Genomic DNA, 14,884 nt, shown 5'->3' with positions numbered 1-14,884 from the left:
CAGAGCATGCAGGTGCTCTTCCAGCAACACCTTACTACACATTCACACAGTTAACTTATAGTTAATTGACAACCAGGTTAAGTTTGCCCATACTAGGAATGTCTTGGAAGGACCAAACAAAAACATAAATGCAATTGAAAAGAAAAAAAAAGAACACATAACATTATATAAACAAAGTAGCTGGTTAAGATTTTTTAAATGCATAAATATCGATCTGCAAGCAATGACCAGCGTTGGATTAGATGGATAGATTGAATTAACAGGCATTTTTGAGGGCTTTCCATCCCACCCATCTATCCTCAAGCATGCTCATTTTGAAATTTTCATACAACAAACCACATTTCTTTTCAACTGCCACATGGTGACTGATAGTTATAATGATCAATTTAGTTATGTACATATATTTTTATTTGCACTCTGTTTGGGCCCCCTTGTAACATTTAGACCCACAGGCAGCTGCCTAATTTGCCTACGCATAAATCCAAGTCTAGCGGTGACTGCTATCTTTCTGTGCACATTACAAAAAAGGGAAAACCAATAGTCATAAATCGGCATTATCTGCACATAATGACAGTCTACTGTGCAGTCATCAGATGCTGAGCATTGCACTTCTATCAGACAAATTGCACTGATAAAAAAAGTGTGATAGTTACGGCAATATGACACACTGTCATTTAAAGCTGCTACAGTGACCTTGTGCATCTATATTCACCCTCTGATAGCTTGCACATTATTTCTGAAGAGAGTGAAGGATTGAGATTGCACAGGAACTTTGGAAAAATATATGTTTGTAAGATATTCAAAAATGAGGTAATGTATCTCTAATTGTGGCTTTATTGTGGTTTGAGTGCCTTAAATTGTTTCGTCAGATTTAATGTGGATTCGACTTGGAGACAAGCATTTGGAATCATTATATTGTAATATCTAATCTTCTCGCTGATGATCTCATTTGCATATGTCTGTCTTATAGAGGCATCAAAAATAAATTGAGACCCATAAATAATCAGGAAAAAACTTGTAACCCTGGGCGTCTGGTTCCTTGCTCTGGGTCACTTCAGTAGTTGTAGAGAGGTAGACAACACTGAAATTTTATTCCCATTCACTGACTGGTCACCCCCACCCACTGTGACATATGAGGAGGGAGTGATTAACAGATAGAGATGGGGTTGGTGGCAGTGGTGGTGACATGGTTGGGACTCACCTTTGGCGCTGACCAGGCTACGGTTGTACCCCACTGGACTGCAGTATTCAAAGACAAACACTGTAATTGCCACCACAGTCAGGCACATCACAAACATCATCACCCACACTGCAGGACTGTAGGGCTCTGCACAGGGAGGACAAAATGGCAGCTAAAAATTAAATAACTGGCAAAATAATCTAGGATTAAAAAAAACAACAAACAAACTGTAAAAACAGTTGAGTGTTGCAATAGTTCAGCTGAGACTTCCTAAACATACTCTGTCAGATAGTTTATCATGTTCACCTGCTGTGTCAGTTCATGATTTCGGAAGTGGAAACTTTCCATTAGCTCTGAGTTCATGGGTTGTGACATGACTGTTCTGTTTTGTGGTGGACGGTAAGTGTAATTAGATTGTAGCTTTAGTCTAATAGCATCTTTTGTAGTAATTTAATAATATTTCTGAGGAAAATGTTTATACTACCAACTGTCTTGTCTTTTCCTGTCACTTTTGCATTACCTGTTTGGACCCTTTACCTTTAAGGCAGCTAAATCATTAGCCTCCGTGGTTTCATGATGTTAATGTTTGCCTGGCTACCTAGCAACAGAGTTCTCACGACTTTACCACTTGAATGTTGCGCGCTTGACTTCACAAATCATAGCTATGGACTCACAAGCCCAATTTCAAGGAAATATTATACCTGGAAAAACAGGTGAATGTAATAAACTGCCTGGCAGAATAGAAAACCAGCAGTACTGGTGGTCTTTGAAGAGCGGAGTTGGGAACCACAGTTCTATAACACGCCTTGATAGCTTGATATTTTCTGCTTTTCCCTTTTCAAAAAAACTGTGTTGCCTGTTTTTTGTTTACTTTTTTTGGAGGTAAGTCAAATTTTAGCCTAAGGGGAGTCATGTGTTTTTTACTCATAAGGACACAGGGATGTTGCTCACCTAGAAAGGCAGAGGGAGAGACGGTTCCGTTACTCCGGGCCACCATTACACTGATTCCCGTCTCCACAAAGGGTACCGAGAAGTCGATAATCTCAGAACGCTCTTCGTTTATGGTCAGTGAACCAATGGCCATGTCCGCCCGTTTGTAGAACACCTGTGGAGGGTAAACAGTTAATAGAGATATTTTTGGGGTTGGTGAGAGTACAGAGGGCATGTGTTTCCTAGCACTGCCATAAATCGGACACTGTGTGGTGGGGGGCTTGATAAAGGAAGGCTACAGCTACCCTTTAAGATAAATCTCATCCATCAGCAACATCGACACACAAGGCCTCTGGCCATGACAGTGATATACTGTCTCATTCATACTACTGACAGTACACTGCCATCTTATCTTACCAAAAGGACCCAAATCAAATGCCTATTCCAATGTTATATTTTCATTACTACATTGTAAGGGATTATCCACCACCAATCCCCTCATTCATTTCTAGGTAAAGCAGCATATGGTACAATACCTATTTCATAATGCCATTGCTGACAAAGCATTTTAAGTAGAAAATGGGCATGAAACTAATCACTGCAAATCAAAGGTCACTTGGAGTCCAGTCAAAGAGGAAGCCATGCTATTTTCTCTCGGGTTTGGTCCTCCCCACCCCTACCAGTATAGTTCCTGCTATTAATATCCCCGTGACATCTTTCCTGATACTGTTTATCATACTGCTGGAGAGCTGGTAGATTTATACAGTCCAAGCACTCTGCCTCTTGCAAAATATTAGCCGTCCTATGGCTATTTATGCTCCATTGAACACATTTGCTTCCCTGCTCCTTAAAAAATAACAGCTAATGTTGTAACCTCCAGAGGGCCAGGGAGAGAAACTGATTCATCTCATGGTGGTGATTATTCATGAGGACATTTACCATTGGCCTTTGACCTGGCAGGCCCACATTGGACTAGCTGATGATACGTATTGATAAATAACTGACCTCATTCGCAAGCTTGACAATACTAACATAGTCTTTCTGAATAAGTCGGAGCTTGTGTCACATGCAACTAGGTCCTGGTAGCTACTGAGGTCTTTGATGTTAAAAGAATTCTCATTCTCACCTCTCCAATCATTCCGTTCCAAATTCCTCTGACCAGCTTGCCGTGTTTGCCATTGGTGACGAGGTAGAGGTCGTAGGAAAACTTAATGGTGCGGGACAGCTTCTTTAGGATGTCTATACAGAAGCCCTTACAGCACAACTTTGTGTAGGGCTCAGTGTGACCTACAATACTAAAGATAGAGAAAAAAATAAACATTAAATGAGATTACTGAACATTTCACCAGTGCAATCCCTGAAGAGACAGTTGGCATGATCTCTAGAGATTTGATTGTTTCAGAAATAAGGTTTCATTTGAAAGGTGATGCAATGTCTCTCGTCATGAGTTGACAATGCAAATATTGGTTTCTTTAACATTGCTGCTTCCTATTGGTAAAGGATCCACCGGTTTTGATCATTATAGATGAACCCATTCATCTTTCAATTTGAGCTGTCAATTGAGGGCAAAATGGCTACTGCTTGTCTTCACAGGATCATTTGGACAACAATAAGACTGTCAATTTGTATAGAGTGTATAAATATCATAATAGGTAATAGAAGATAAGATACATTCAATGAACAATGAACTTTTTGATTCACAAAAGTCATCTGCTAATGTTTAGGTGTGTAGAATTGATAAATACATGATGTAGTAATCAACGCACAGAAGGAAGGGGTCACCTTCAATGGTTTGACCACAAGCTCATGGCAACACTTGCACAATGTCATATCACGCCCTAAAATGTGCCTCAACCTTCAATATCCTCTGTGATACAATGTGAAATGAGTCAAAGAAAAATGTCAGGGTCATACTGTACCACCACACCAATGGGTAACAGTAGGCTAAAAAGGACAGAGAGGGCAGAGGAGAGAAAAAAGAGGGGAAAGGAAAACGATGAAATCAGTGAAAAGTAAGCGAGACTGCTTCCTCCTTGACTCTGAAGTGGTGGCTGTGACGTCAGGGGAGAAGTGATGTGATCCGGTAGAACCGGAATCATCCATGCTGGCTTGTGTATTATGTCACAACTACAACAGATGGACAAACAGCTGGGCAGTCCACAACAAATCTGATAAAAATAAATCCTAAAACAAACAATGGCAGGGAGGAGCAAAACACAATGCAGAAATATTGGTCTGGTTGATGGCAACTCAGCATTTCCGGTAGACCTGTATGCATTTGCTCTGTGGTCAATGTCCTGTCTCATACTATACACATTCCTCCATCTTACCCAACAACAAAACAGTAAGACCCAAATTTGGATGCAGAGTCCACTTTAGTATGCAAAACCCTTTAAATAGGAACACACACCAATTCCACTATGGTTGGTCTCATGCACCAACCACTATATGTACATACTATGAGTTTCAAGCTAGAGAATATACTCCTGAAACAACTTTTGAGTGATAGTGGAAAAAAATAGATTCTTGTCCAATGTATGTACTGGCCAACCTATATTGTGGCATTGGTATTATGAAAGAGAATGCAAAGGCAACTAGTCCATCTCAAATGAAGGACGCTGAAGGTGGAGTGAGGGACAAAAATCAATTCCTGTTACTTAACAAAAGGATTACCTGGAATGTGGGGATGAGAACGCCCTTCTCTTTCACATTAGTTCAGGATAAGTAAGGGGAAATAATGTCTAGTGCTCCACATCACAGTACATACCCACATTTTAAAGAGCAACCAAAACCTGTAATCTGATTTAACTTTTCATAACTAAAAACCTTGAACAAAAAAACATTCAGCAACATTTTTTTATTTGTAAGTGACAAAAAAGTGTTTTATTATATCGTTACCCATAACTGTTATTGGACTGTTATTATTACCCATAACTCTATTGTCTTAAGAGCTGTGATGGAGTAGTCTAGTCCTCCTTAATATTCATGACCTGAATTATTTTTTTCTCCCCAGTTGTACTTGGCCAATTACCCCACTGTTCCGAGTTGTGCCAGTCACTGCTCCACCCCCTCTACCAATCCAGGGAGGGCTGCAGACAACTACATGAGTGGAGTCGCCAGCTACTTCTTTTCACCTGACAGTGAGGAGTTTTGCCAGAGAGATGTAGCGTGTCGGCAGATCACACTATTCCCCCAGTTCCCCCTTCCCCCCGCACAGGCACCCCAACCGACCAAAGGAGGCACTAGTGCAGCGACCAGGACAAATACCCCCATCCAGTTTCCCACCTGCAGACATGGCCAATTGTGTCTGTAGGGACACCCGACCAAGCCGGAGGTAACACGGGGATTTGTACTGCCTATACCCGTATTGGTAGGCAATGGAATAGACCGCTACACAACCAGGACGCCCTCATGACCTGACCTTTGAGTGACAAATACAAGCAACGGTTGGCAGTAAGGGTGGGTGTGGTTTCTTATTTTGATGATTTAATCTGATTTGCTGTATGTAAATGAGTGTGTCTGATGACATCATGAGTATCGGAAAAAAGATCGGCTAAGAAAAGCTGAACTAAGGGGGTGCCTCTTTTAAAAAGATCAAAATAGCAAAACTAAATTCTACCTTTTATAGTTATATTTTGTTCACAAAGCAAGAGAAGCAAGATTGAGATGGCTTGGACATGTGTGGAGGAGAGATGCTGGGTATACTGGGAGAAGGATGCTGAATATAGAGCTGCCGGGGAAGAAGAAAAGAGGAAGGCCAAAGAGGAGGTTTATGAATGTGGTGAGGGAGGACATGCAGGTGGCTGGTGTGACAGAGGAAGATGCAGAAGACAGGAAGAAATGGAAATGGATGTTCCGGGTGCCCCCTAATGGGAACAGCTGAAAGTAGTAGTAATAGATACTTATATATTTTGTTCATTAGAAAGAAAATGTAATCAATGATTAGAGTAATAAGTAATGTTAGAAAATATTAGTCCGACTTTTGAGATAATTATTTTTCTCTGGCAGTTTTTGATGTGACAGGAATGGATGGGCTGCGAGGGAGTGCAACACAGTTGATTAGTCAGATTTAAAACCTATAACATTGCCATTTGGTCTGAGTTTTGATGGTAGAGATTCTAACTGGCTGAGCAACCAGAATGCCCACAATACATCATTTTAGACAAAGGAAATCATACTTTGTTTTTAAAGAGTTCTCCCAGCAAACATTAAGACAAGAAAGGAACGTATCTGAAATGAAAGTATTTGGTGGCAAAAGAAGGTACAGTCACATTGTGGCCGTAGTTCATGAGGTGGGCAGTGCACAGACATCTGGTGTGAAACTAGTGAGCCATGGACTGGATGCATAGAGCACTAATGACACATCACACCTACTCTCCCCCAGACCATGAGTCTAATGGACTATTGCTCCCATCCTCCTCACATACCTATACCTGCTTCCACACATACAGAAGGATTAGGGAGGAGGCAGGGAGGCAATGAGACGAACAGTCTGGGTAGTGAGCAGGCAACACAGCGCAGCAACAAAAGGAAAGAAATTAACACTTTGGAGGAATGCAGACTCCTTTCTCAGATGCCACATGAGAGCCTGAGTTTACGCAGAGGTCCCACCGTCCCCCAGCTCACCAGCTGCCAGAGTTTACAGCCAGTTTTGATTGGAATGGGTGTTTGTAAATAGATCTCTTTATTTTGCATGTGTGTGTGTATGGTGTGTGTGCATGTGTGTAAAGAGTTGATTTATTCAAAGCATTGATGTTATGGAGCTACTCAATATGCTCAGATGCTAATGTAGTGTTACACATGCCAGTCACGTGGCTATACTTGTTTTCTGTGTGTTTATGTGAATGTGAGTGGTTGGGAAATGAGATGGATGCATAGTTGATAGTGTGTACATGTTTGCCTAGATGTCTAAATGTTTTCGTAGCGGTTAAATGTGTCTGCCCAGCAATGTTGTGTGACAAAAAGGCTGTGAGCATTGTCACAATGAATAGCTGAGGAAGCCATTATCCTGTCTCAGTGAAGGTCTACAATCGGAATAAAGTGTAATTGGACTATGGAGCAGTTTGTTGGTCCTCCAGACTAATGGCTCTGGAGATGTCGTCAACTGCTGCACTCAGTCTCAGTCCAAACCAAATACATTTATGATCCAACTCCCATTGAACACTGCTGATGTATTACAGCATCATTCCTCCAGGTCAATATCATCCTTCACAAGTGCATTACCTCTGTATTAATCTCTACACCAATGAGAGAGACCCGCAGATATGGGGGAACAGTCTGTCTGCAATACACAGCTAATGAGACAGAGCTCTTATTTGAAGACTGGGCAGTTCGCTGCTTCTGGCTGCTTAAGGTAGGCTGAACCCAGCATCAGCAACCATTGGTTACATGTCTCTGCAGCGAAATCAGTGAGCTGCACAGATGGTCCTTTAGGCAGGCTGACTCTGTCTGAAGTCCTGAGAGATTGCAATAGAGAAACTGCAAGGATAATAACTCCTGGGGTTTCTTTACAATACAGGTAGCAATAACGGGGGTGTTATAGGTGGTTCTGTGGTTTGAAGAAGGTACATCTGGCCACTCAAAGGGAAAGAATTACAATTTTTGACATTATATATATATATATATATATATATATATATATATATATATATATATATACACTACCGTTCAAAAGTTTGGGATCACCCAAACAATTTTGTGTTTTCCATGAAAAGTCACACTTATTCACCACCATATGTTGTGAAATGAATAGAAAATAGAGTCAAGACATTGACAAGTTTAGAAATAATGATTTGTATTTGAAATAAGATTTTTTTTACATCAAACTTTGCTTTCGTCAAAGAATCCTCCATTTGCAGCAATTACAGCATTGCAGACCTTTGGCATTCTAGCTGTTAATTTGTTGAGGTAATCTGGAGAAATTGCACCCCACGCTTCCAGAAGCAGCTCCCACAAGTTGGATTGGTTGGATGGGCACTTCTTGCGTACCATACGGTCAAGCTGCTCCCACAACAGCTCAATGGGGTTCAGATCTGGTGACTGCGCTGGCCACTCCATTACCGATAGAATACCAGCTGCCTGCTTCTGCTCTAAATAGTTCTTGCACAATTTGGAGGTGTGTTTAGGGTCATTGTCCTGTTGTAGGATGAAATTGGCTCCAATCAAGCGCAGTCCACTGGGTATGGCATGGCGTTGCAAAATGGAGTGATAGCCTTCCTTATTCAGAATCCCTTTTACCCTGTACAAATCTCCCACCTTACCAGCACCAAAGCAACCCCAGACCATCACATTACCTCCACCATGCTTAACAGATGGCGTCAGGCATTCTTCCAGCATCTTTTCATTTGTTCTGCATCTCACAAACGTTCTTCTTTGTGATCCAAACACCTCAAACTTGGATTCATCCGTCCACAACACTTTTTTCCAGTCTTCCTCTGTCCAATGTCTGTGTTCTTTTGCCCATCTTAATCTTTTTCTTTTATTGGTCAGTCTCAGATATGGCTTTTTCTTTGCCACTCTGCCCTGAAGCCCAGAATCCCGCAGCCGCCTCTTCACTGTAGATGTTGACACTGGTGTTTTGCGGGTACTATTTAATGAAGATGCCAGTTGGGGACCTGTGAGGCGTCTGTTTCTCAAACTAGAGACTCTAATGTACTTATCTTCTTGCTCAGTTGTGCAACGCGGCCTCCCACTTCTTTTTCTACTCTGGTTAGAGCCTGTTTGTGCTGTCCTCTGAAGGGAGTAGTACACACCGGTGTAGGAAATCTTCAATTTCTTAGCAATTTCTCGCATGGAATAGCCTTCATTTCTAAGAACAAGAATAGACTGTCGAGTTTCAGATGAAAGTTCTCTTTTTCTGGCCATTTTGAGCGTTTAATTGACCCCACAAATGTGATGCTCCAGAAACTCAATCTGCTCAAAGGAAGGTCAGTTTTGTAGCTTCTGTAACGAGCTAAACTGTTTTCGGATGTGTGAACATGATTGCACAAGGGTTTTCTAATCATCAATTAGCCTTCTGAGCCAATGAGCAAACACATTGTACCATTAGAACACTGGAGTGATAGTTGCTTGAAATGGGCCTCTATACACCTATGTAGATATTGCACCAAAAACCAGACATTTTGCAGCTAGAATAGTCATTTACCACATTAGCAATGTATAGAGTGTAATTCTTTAAAGTTAAGACTAGTTTAAAGTTATCTTCATTGAACAGTACAGTGCTTTTCCTTCAAAAATATGGACATTTCAATGTGATCCCAAACTTTTGAACGGTAGTGTATATATATGTATGTATGTATGTATGTATGTATGTATGTATGTATGTATGTATGTATGTATGTATGTATGTATGTATGTATGTATGTATGTATGTATGTATGTATATGTGTCAAGTGTCCTGGCTCATAGTCAATTATGTAAATATAAGTTGTGGTTATTATTATTGTAATGTGACTCTTAAGAGTGGGTTTTATATGTTGCGGGGGGTCTATCTGTGCTTATGGACTGTGACTGTATGTGGATTCGCTGTGAGAGACTTTCTTGTAACTGAGAGTGAACACTGGACAGGGATAGGTTGCTTCCCTTCATAAAAGGAGCAGTATGACGAACGAGGGGGGAGGAGCATACCGGCGGGGAGCTGTGATGCGGAAGCCGGACGGACGAGAGTGGTGGGACCGGCGCCGAGAGAGCGATTGCAACGCGAGCTAAGTATTTAATTTAGGAACGTTGGCGCTGCATTCCCATCTACTTAATGTTGTAATCGCTGCTCTAAAAGCGGCCGATTGTCGTCCTGATTGCTGTGTATTGACCGTAGCCTACTGCCGAGGAGACCGGTGTTCATCAGACATGCGCTACATCCGGGAAGTGGAACGAGGAGACGAGCGACGGGTGACCATTCTGTGCACAACGCTCTTGACTCGTCCTGATAAAGGGAAGTTGTATTTCCATTCTGTTGGTGTTGTCCCATTGCTAGTTTTCATCCTCGGCTCGGTGAGGCCGTGAAACTGAGCCCTGTTGTTGTGCGTCCTCCGTAGCTGGGGGTGGAGCCTCGAGTGACTACACTCACACTGAAGTGCCAGCTGGGTGTGTTCGGCCTGATCAAGACGGCACCATTCCATTTACGCCCTGGAACGTGATGTCACCAGCCTAGATTGGGTGACTGTGGACTCTGTGTCTGCTTTTAGTCTTCTGGACAGTGGGTTGACTCTCCTCCTTTTTGTTGTGGCCAGTACATTGGCCTGATTACTTCCCCCACCCCCCCTTGTGGTGTGGAGTAGATGCACTGCTGTATAAGTGGGATGAATTTGCGGTTTCCAGATTGATGTGTTTTAACTTAAGATGTGCCCTGTGTTATTTGTGCCTTGTATGAATACATTATTAGTAATAATTTATAAGTGTTCTTGCGTGTTGCCTGTGTATTGGGTGGATCTGGTTATTGTGGTGTGGGAAGTAGCCCTCGGTCGCGACATTATTTTGGCGTTGTTGGCAGGATCCACCTTAACACAGACAACATGGAAGGTGAGGCACCACAGGGTGATGAGGGCGCTAGAGAAGCCCATAATGTACTTATGATGCCGTGGTTTTTGGGTGGGCCTTGGGTGCCTAAATTTGGAGACAAAGACAAACAAACAGGCTTAACAGATTGGCGAAACCAAATGGAAACATTCATCCGTGCCCAAAATCTCAACCAAGCCCAATAAGTGGATTTTGTGCTGAGTGCTCTTGAAGGAGAAGCCAGGAGGGAGATCATATTGCTCACTGCTGGAGACCGCGACAGCCCATCAAAGATGGTGTTTATGGGGAACAAGTCACTGTGGCTGAGCTGCGGGTCCGTTTTTTCACCTGTAGGCAACAGGCTGGGGAGGAGGTGGGGGCATTTATCTTGCAACTTTGTGAGTGTCTTTCCAGGGGGCGTAGTAAGGAGCAAGGTGATGACGACGACGAGATGTTGCGGTTCCAGTTGGTGGCAGGGCTTCGTCCAGGGCCCCTGCAGACTGAGTTCCAGAAATTATTGTGAAGGAGTGCCACCATGACGTTTGCAGAGGTTTGCAAGGAGGCCAAGGCTGTGGAACAAGAGCAGAGTCACCCAGCCACGGAGGCCAGCTCAAGACGGACTTATGTGCATCCCCCAGCCCCCCCATCAGCCAAAACCACAGAGGAATGGCAACAGATCCGAGAGACTCTGAAGGCGGAGGTACTGTCTGAGGTGAAGGAACAGATGTCTACACTCAAGGAGAACATCCTAGGGGAAATCCGGCAACAGTTTCGGGAACACCAGCCTCCCCAATCGCAGATGGAGCCGCGCGGTGTAAGGAATCGTGGCTGGTGGGAGGCCAGGGACCCGCCATCCCAACGACGGCGACAGCGCGCAACGAGATGGGATGACCAGGGGCGACCCATATGCCTGCGTTGCAACCGGCCGGGACCCATGCAACGAGAGTGCTCACAACGGCAGGCCCCACCCCTGGATTTTTCACCCCCTCAGCCACTGTCGGGCAGGTGGCTGAGGAGGGAATCCAGACAGAAGCCCCCCTTAAACCTGCATTGATTGGACAGTGCCCCGAAGTTGAAGTCACTGTGCAGGAAAAACATCCCCTGCATCCTCGACACAGGCTCACAGGTGACCTTATTTAGCCAGTCTTTGTGTCGCCAGTATGTGCAAAAGGAGCCAGTCCATGAAGCCGGGGAGATACCCTGGCTGACCTTAAAAGCTGCCAATAGGTTGAGCCTACCCTACATTGGTTATGCCATTTTGGACTTTCAGATAGGGGGAGTCATGGTGCCTGCAAAGGGGGCCATTGTAGTGGAGGATGGCTGTCTCCAGTCAGATTACGGCATCCTCAGCATGAACGTGATCAACCATTGCTGGGAGGCCCTCTTCCAGGATGGCCACCCTGGTCTGGTGGCGTTCAAATCCACCATCCCGCAACGAGCCTGGGAGGCATGGGAGAAGGCCTTCCAGGTGTGCCGACGTGTGCAAGTGGTCAGTCCTATGATAGAGTTCCAGGAGACTGCCCGGCTGTACCCACCAGAGTCCATCCTGCTACCCCCCCCACACAGAGATGATGTTGTGGGCATTCGTACCACAAGCCACTGGCCACCCTAACTGCTGTGTGATGGTGGAAGACCTGGGGGGCGAGACAAGAGAGTGGAGGGTAGGTCGGGCTGCAGTGGAGATGAAAGCAGGTAAGCTGCCTCTCCGTGTTTGCAACCCACACCCCTATCCTGTGGAATTGCTCTCCCGCAAGCCACTGGCCCAAGTTACAAAGATAAATCCCTCCGATGTCCGGGACCAGAAGCAGCTGGTATTGCGGCTTATAAGTGACTCCGAAGTTGAGGTTGACGTACATCCAGTGGGCACTGAGAGTGACTGTGGCCACCCTGCTGTTTCCCTCCAGAGAGAGGGACTGACCACGGACCAGCAAGAACAGCTGACCAACCTGCTCCAGAAATGGACCTGCATCTTTGCCGCCCATGAGGAGGATTATGGATGGACCAGCGTGGTGATGCATCAGATCCTGACAGGTGATGCTCACCCAATACTCGAACGCTACAGGCCAATCCCCCCTAACCTGTATGTAGAACTGCGCACCCTGCTTCAGGGGATGTTGGCAAGTGGAGTTGTCATTGAGAGTTCCAGCCCCTGGGCTGCCCCCGTGGTTCTGGTGAAGAAGAAAGATGGTGCTTGGCGGTTTTGTGTTGATTATAGAAAACTTAATGCTGTCACTCACAAAGATGCATCCCCCCTCCCTCGTATCGAGGAATCGCTCACTGGATTAAAGAGAGCCATGTGGTATTCGACCCTTGACCTGGCCAGTGGCTATTGGCAGGTTGAGGTCGACCCACTGGATAAAGAGAAGACCGCCTTTGTAACACCTATGGGCCTTTACCAGTGGGAGCGGATGCCATTCGGACTTTGTAATGCACCTGCTACCTTCAAGCGCCTTATGCATAGGTGTCTGCGGGGGCAGGTCCATGACTTTCTTTTAATCTATTTAGACGATGTAATTATATCCTCCCCTGATTTCAATAGCCACCTGGCTCACCTTGAACAAGTGTTTGAATGGCTCCACCACCATGGCCTTAAACTGCGGCCCCAAAAGTGCTGGCTCTTTCGACGGGAGGTGACATATCTTTTTTTTTTTTATTTATTTCTGATTTTTCCCTTTTTTCTCCCAATTTAGTGGCCAATTGATCCCTATTTTAATTCAAACACCCACCCTCGTATTGCATGCGTTCGCCAACTGCATCTCTCCGGCCGGCAGTCTCGAAGGAGACGCCTCCCCAGTTTCGTGACAAGGCGAATCCAAGCCGAACCACTGTTTTTCCGACACACACAGAGACGCATTCACGTGACGAACACAAGCCGACTCCGCCCCCCTCCCGAAGACAGCATTGCCAATGATTGCTGCTTCATCGAGTCCGGCCATAGTCGGATCTGACGAGACCGGGGCGCGAACCCCAGTCCCCAGTGGGCAACTGCATCGACACCAAGCCGATGCTTAGACCGCTACGCCACCGCGGACGGAGGTGACATATCTTGGCCATGTCGTGAGTCAGGAGGGAGTGGCAGTGGATCCAGAGAAGACATCAGCAGTGCAGGAGTGGCCTGTCCCCACCACAGTAAGAGACACACGCGCTTTCTTAGGCTTTGCAGGATATTATAGTTGCTTCATCCCAGGGTTATCCCAAGATTGCGCTGCCACTGAACAACCTGCTCCAGGGGACCGGAGGCAAGAAGACCGCAGCCATCACCTGGACACCAGCCTGCCAAGCTGCTTTTGAAAGACTCAAATGGGCTCTCCTCCAGGCACCAGTCCTAGCGTATGCCGATTTCAAAGCCCCTTTTTGCCTCTACACGGATGCTAGCTTCCAAGGCTTGGGTGCAGTGTTGGCACAGGTACAAGAGGGAAAGGAGCGAGTGATTGCCTATGCAAGCCGCAGCCTCCATCCGGCAGAAAGGAATGACCGGAACTATAGTTCTTTCAAGCTGGAGCTGCTGGCATTAAAATGGGCGGTCACAGAGAAATTCAAAGACTACCTCTGGGGGGCGTCCTTCAAGGTATTCACCGATAACCGCCCACTGACCCATCTTCAGATGGCGAAACTGGGGGCAACCGAGCAGCGTTGGGTTGCCCAGTTGGCTAATTTCAATTTTGAAATCTGCTATAGGCTGGGGTGCTCCAACCAAAATGCTGATGCCTTGTCTCGGATGTCCTTAGAGGTGGCTAGCAACCTGGTGGGAGCAGGTGCCCTACCACAACCCTCAGGCACAGATGACTCCAGGGTTCCCTCAGAGGGACACGGTCCTCAGGCTGATTGGTTGACCCTTCAGGAAGGCAGCGGGCAAGCAGCGGCAACAGGTGGACCCGCAGTCCCTTTCAGCCAGTGGGCGGAAGCTACTGCGGGAGTGGGAACGCCTACAAGTGTGTGAGGGCATCCTTGTCCAGGCAAGCCAGGACCCCATAACTGGACAACTCTGGATGCCACCTGTGGTGCCAGCAAGAGAACAGCAGAAGGTGTGGGAGTCCTACCACCAGGCCTTTGGCCATGCACGGGGCCAGAGAATGGTGCAGGCTCTCAGAGGACGGGTCTACTGGGATGGCATGGCTCGAGACTCTGGGAAATGGTCGGCTGAGTGCTGGCAGTGCATGGACGTGCAGAACAGGAGGTTAGGGCCCCCCTACAACTGGTGGTGAGTCAATACCCTTTTGAAATGTTGGCTTTGGACTATCTGTTATTGGGGCAGGGCAATGATGCATATCCATATGTACT

The 14,884-nt window shown here is 45.6% G+C and overlaps 1 protein-coding gene across 1 annotated transcript in view; it reads right to left on the bottom strand.

The window, feature by feature from the left end:
* grin2ca (glutamate receptor, ionotropic, N-methyl D-aspartate 2Ca) overlaps positions 1 to 14,884 on the bottom strand; it is a 128,896-nt gene that overhangs the window by 10,764 nt on the left and 103,248 nt on the right. The window contains exons 5-7 of the mRNA XM_056288070.1: positions 3,237 to 3,405; positions 2,132 to 2,285; positions 1,202 to 1,327 (exon numbers count right to left, since the gene is read on the bottom strand). Coding sequence (XP_056144045.1) covers positions 1,202 to 1,327; positions 2,132 to 2,285; positions 3,237 to 3,405 — 449 coding nt within the window. The remainder of the gene's footprint in view (positions 1 to 1,201; positions 1,328 to 2,131; positions 2,286 to 3,236; positions 3,406 to 14,884) is intronic.

This window comes from Lampris incognitus, chromosome 10, assembly GCF_029633865.1.
Source record: "Lampris incognitus isolate fLamInc1 chromosome 10, fLamInc1.hap2, whole genome shotgun sequence".
NCBI classification, from domain to species: domain Eukaryota; kingdom Metazoa; phylum Chordata; class Actinopteri; order Lampriformes; family Lampridae; genus Lampris; species Lampris incognitus.
Note: the sequence above shows the minus strand (reverse complement) of the source record. Positions and strands in the feature narration are given on the sequence as shown.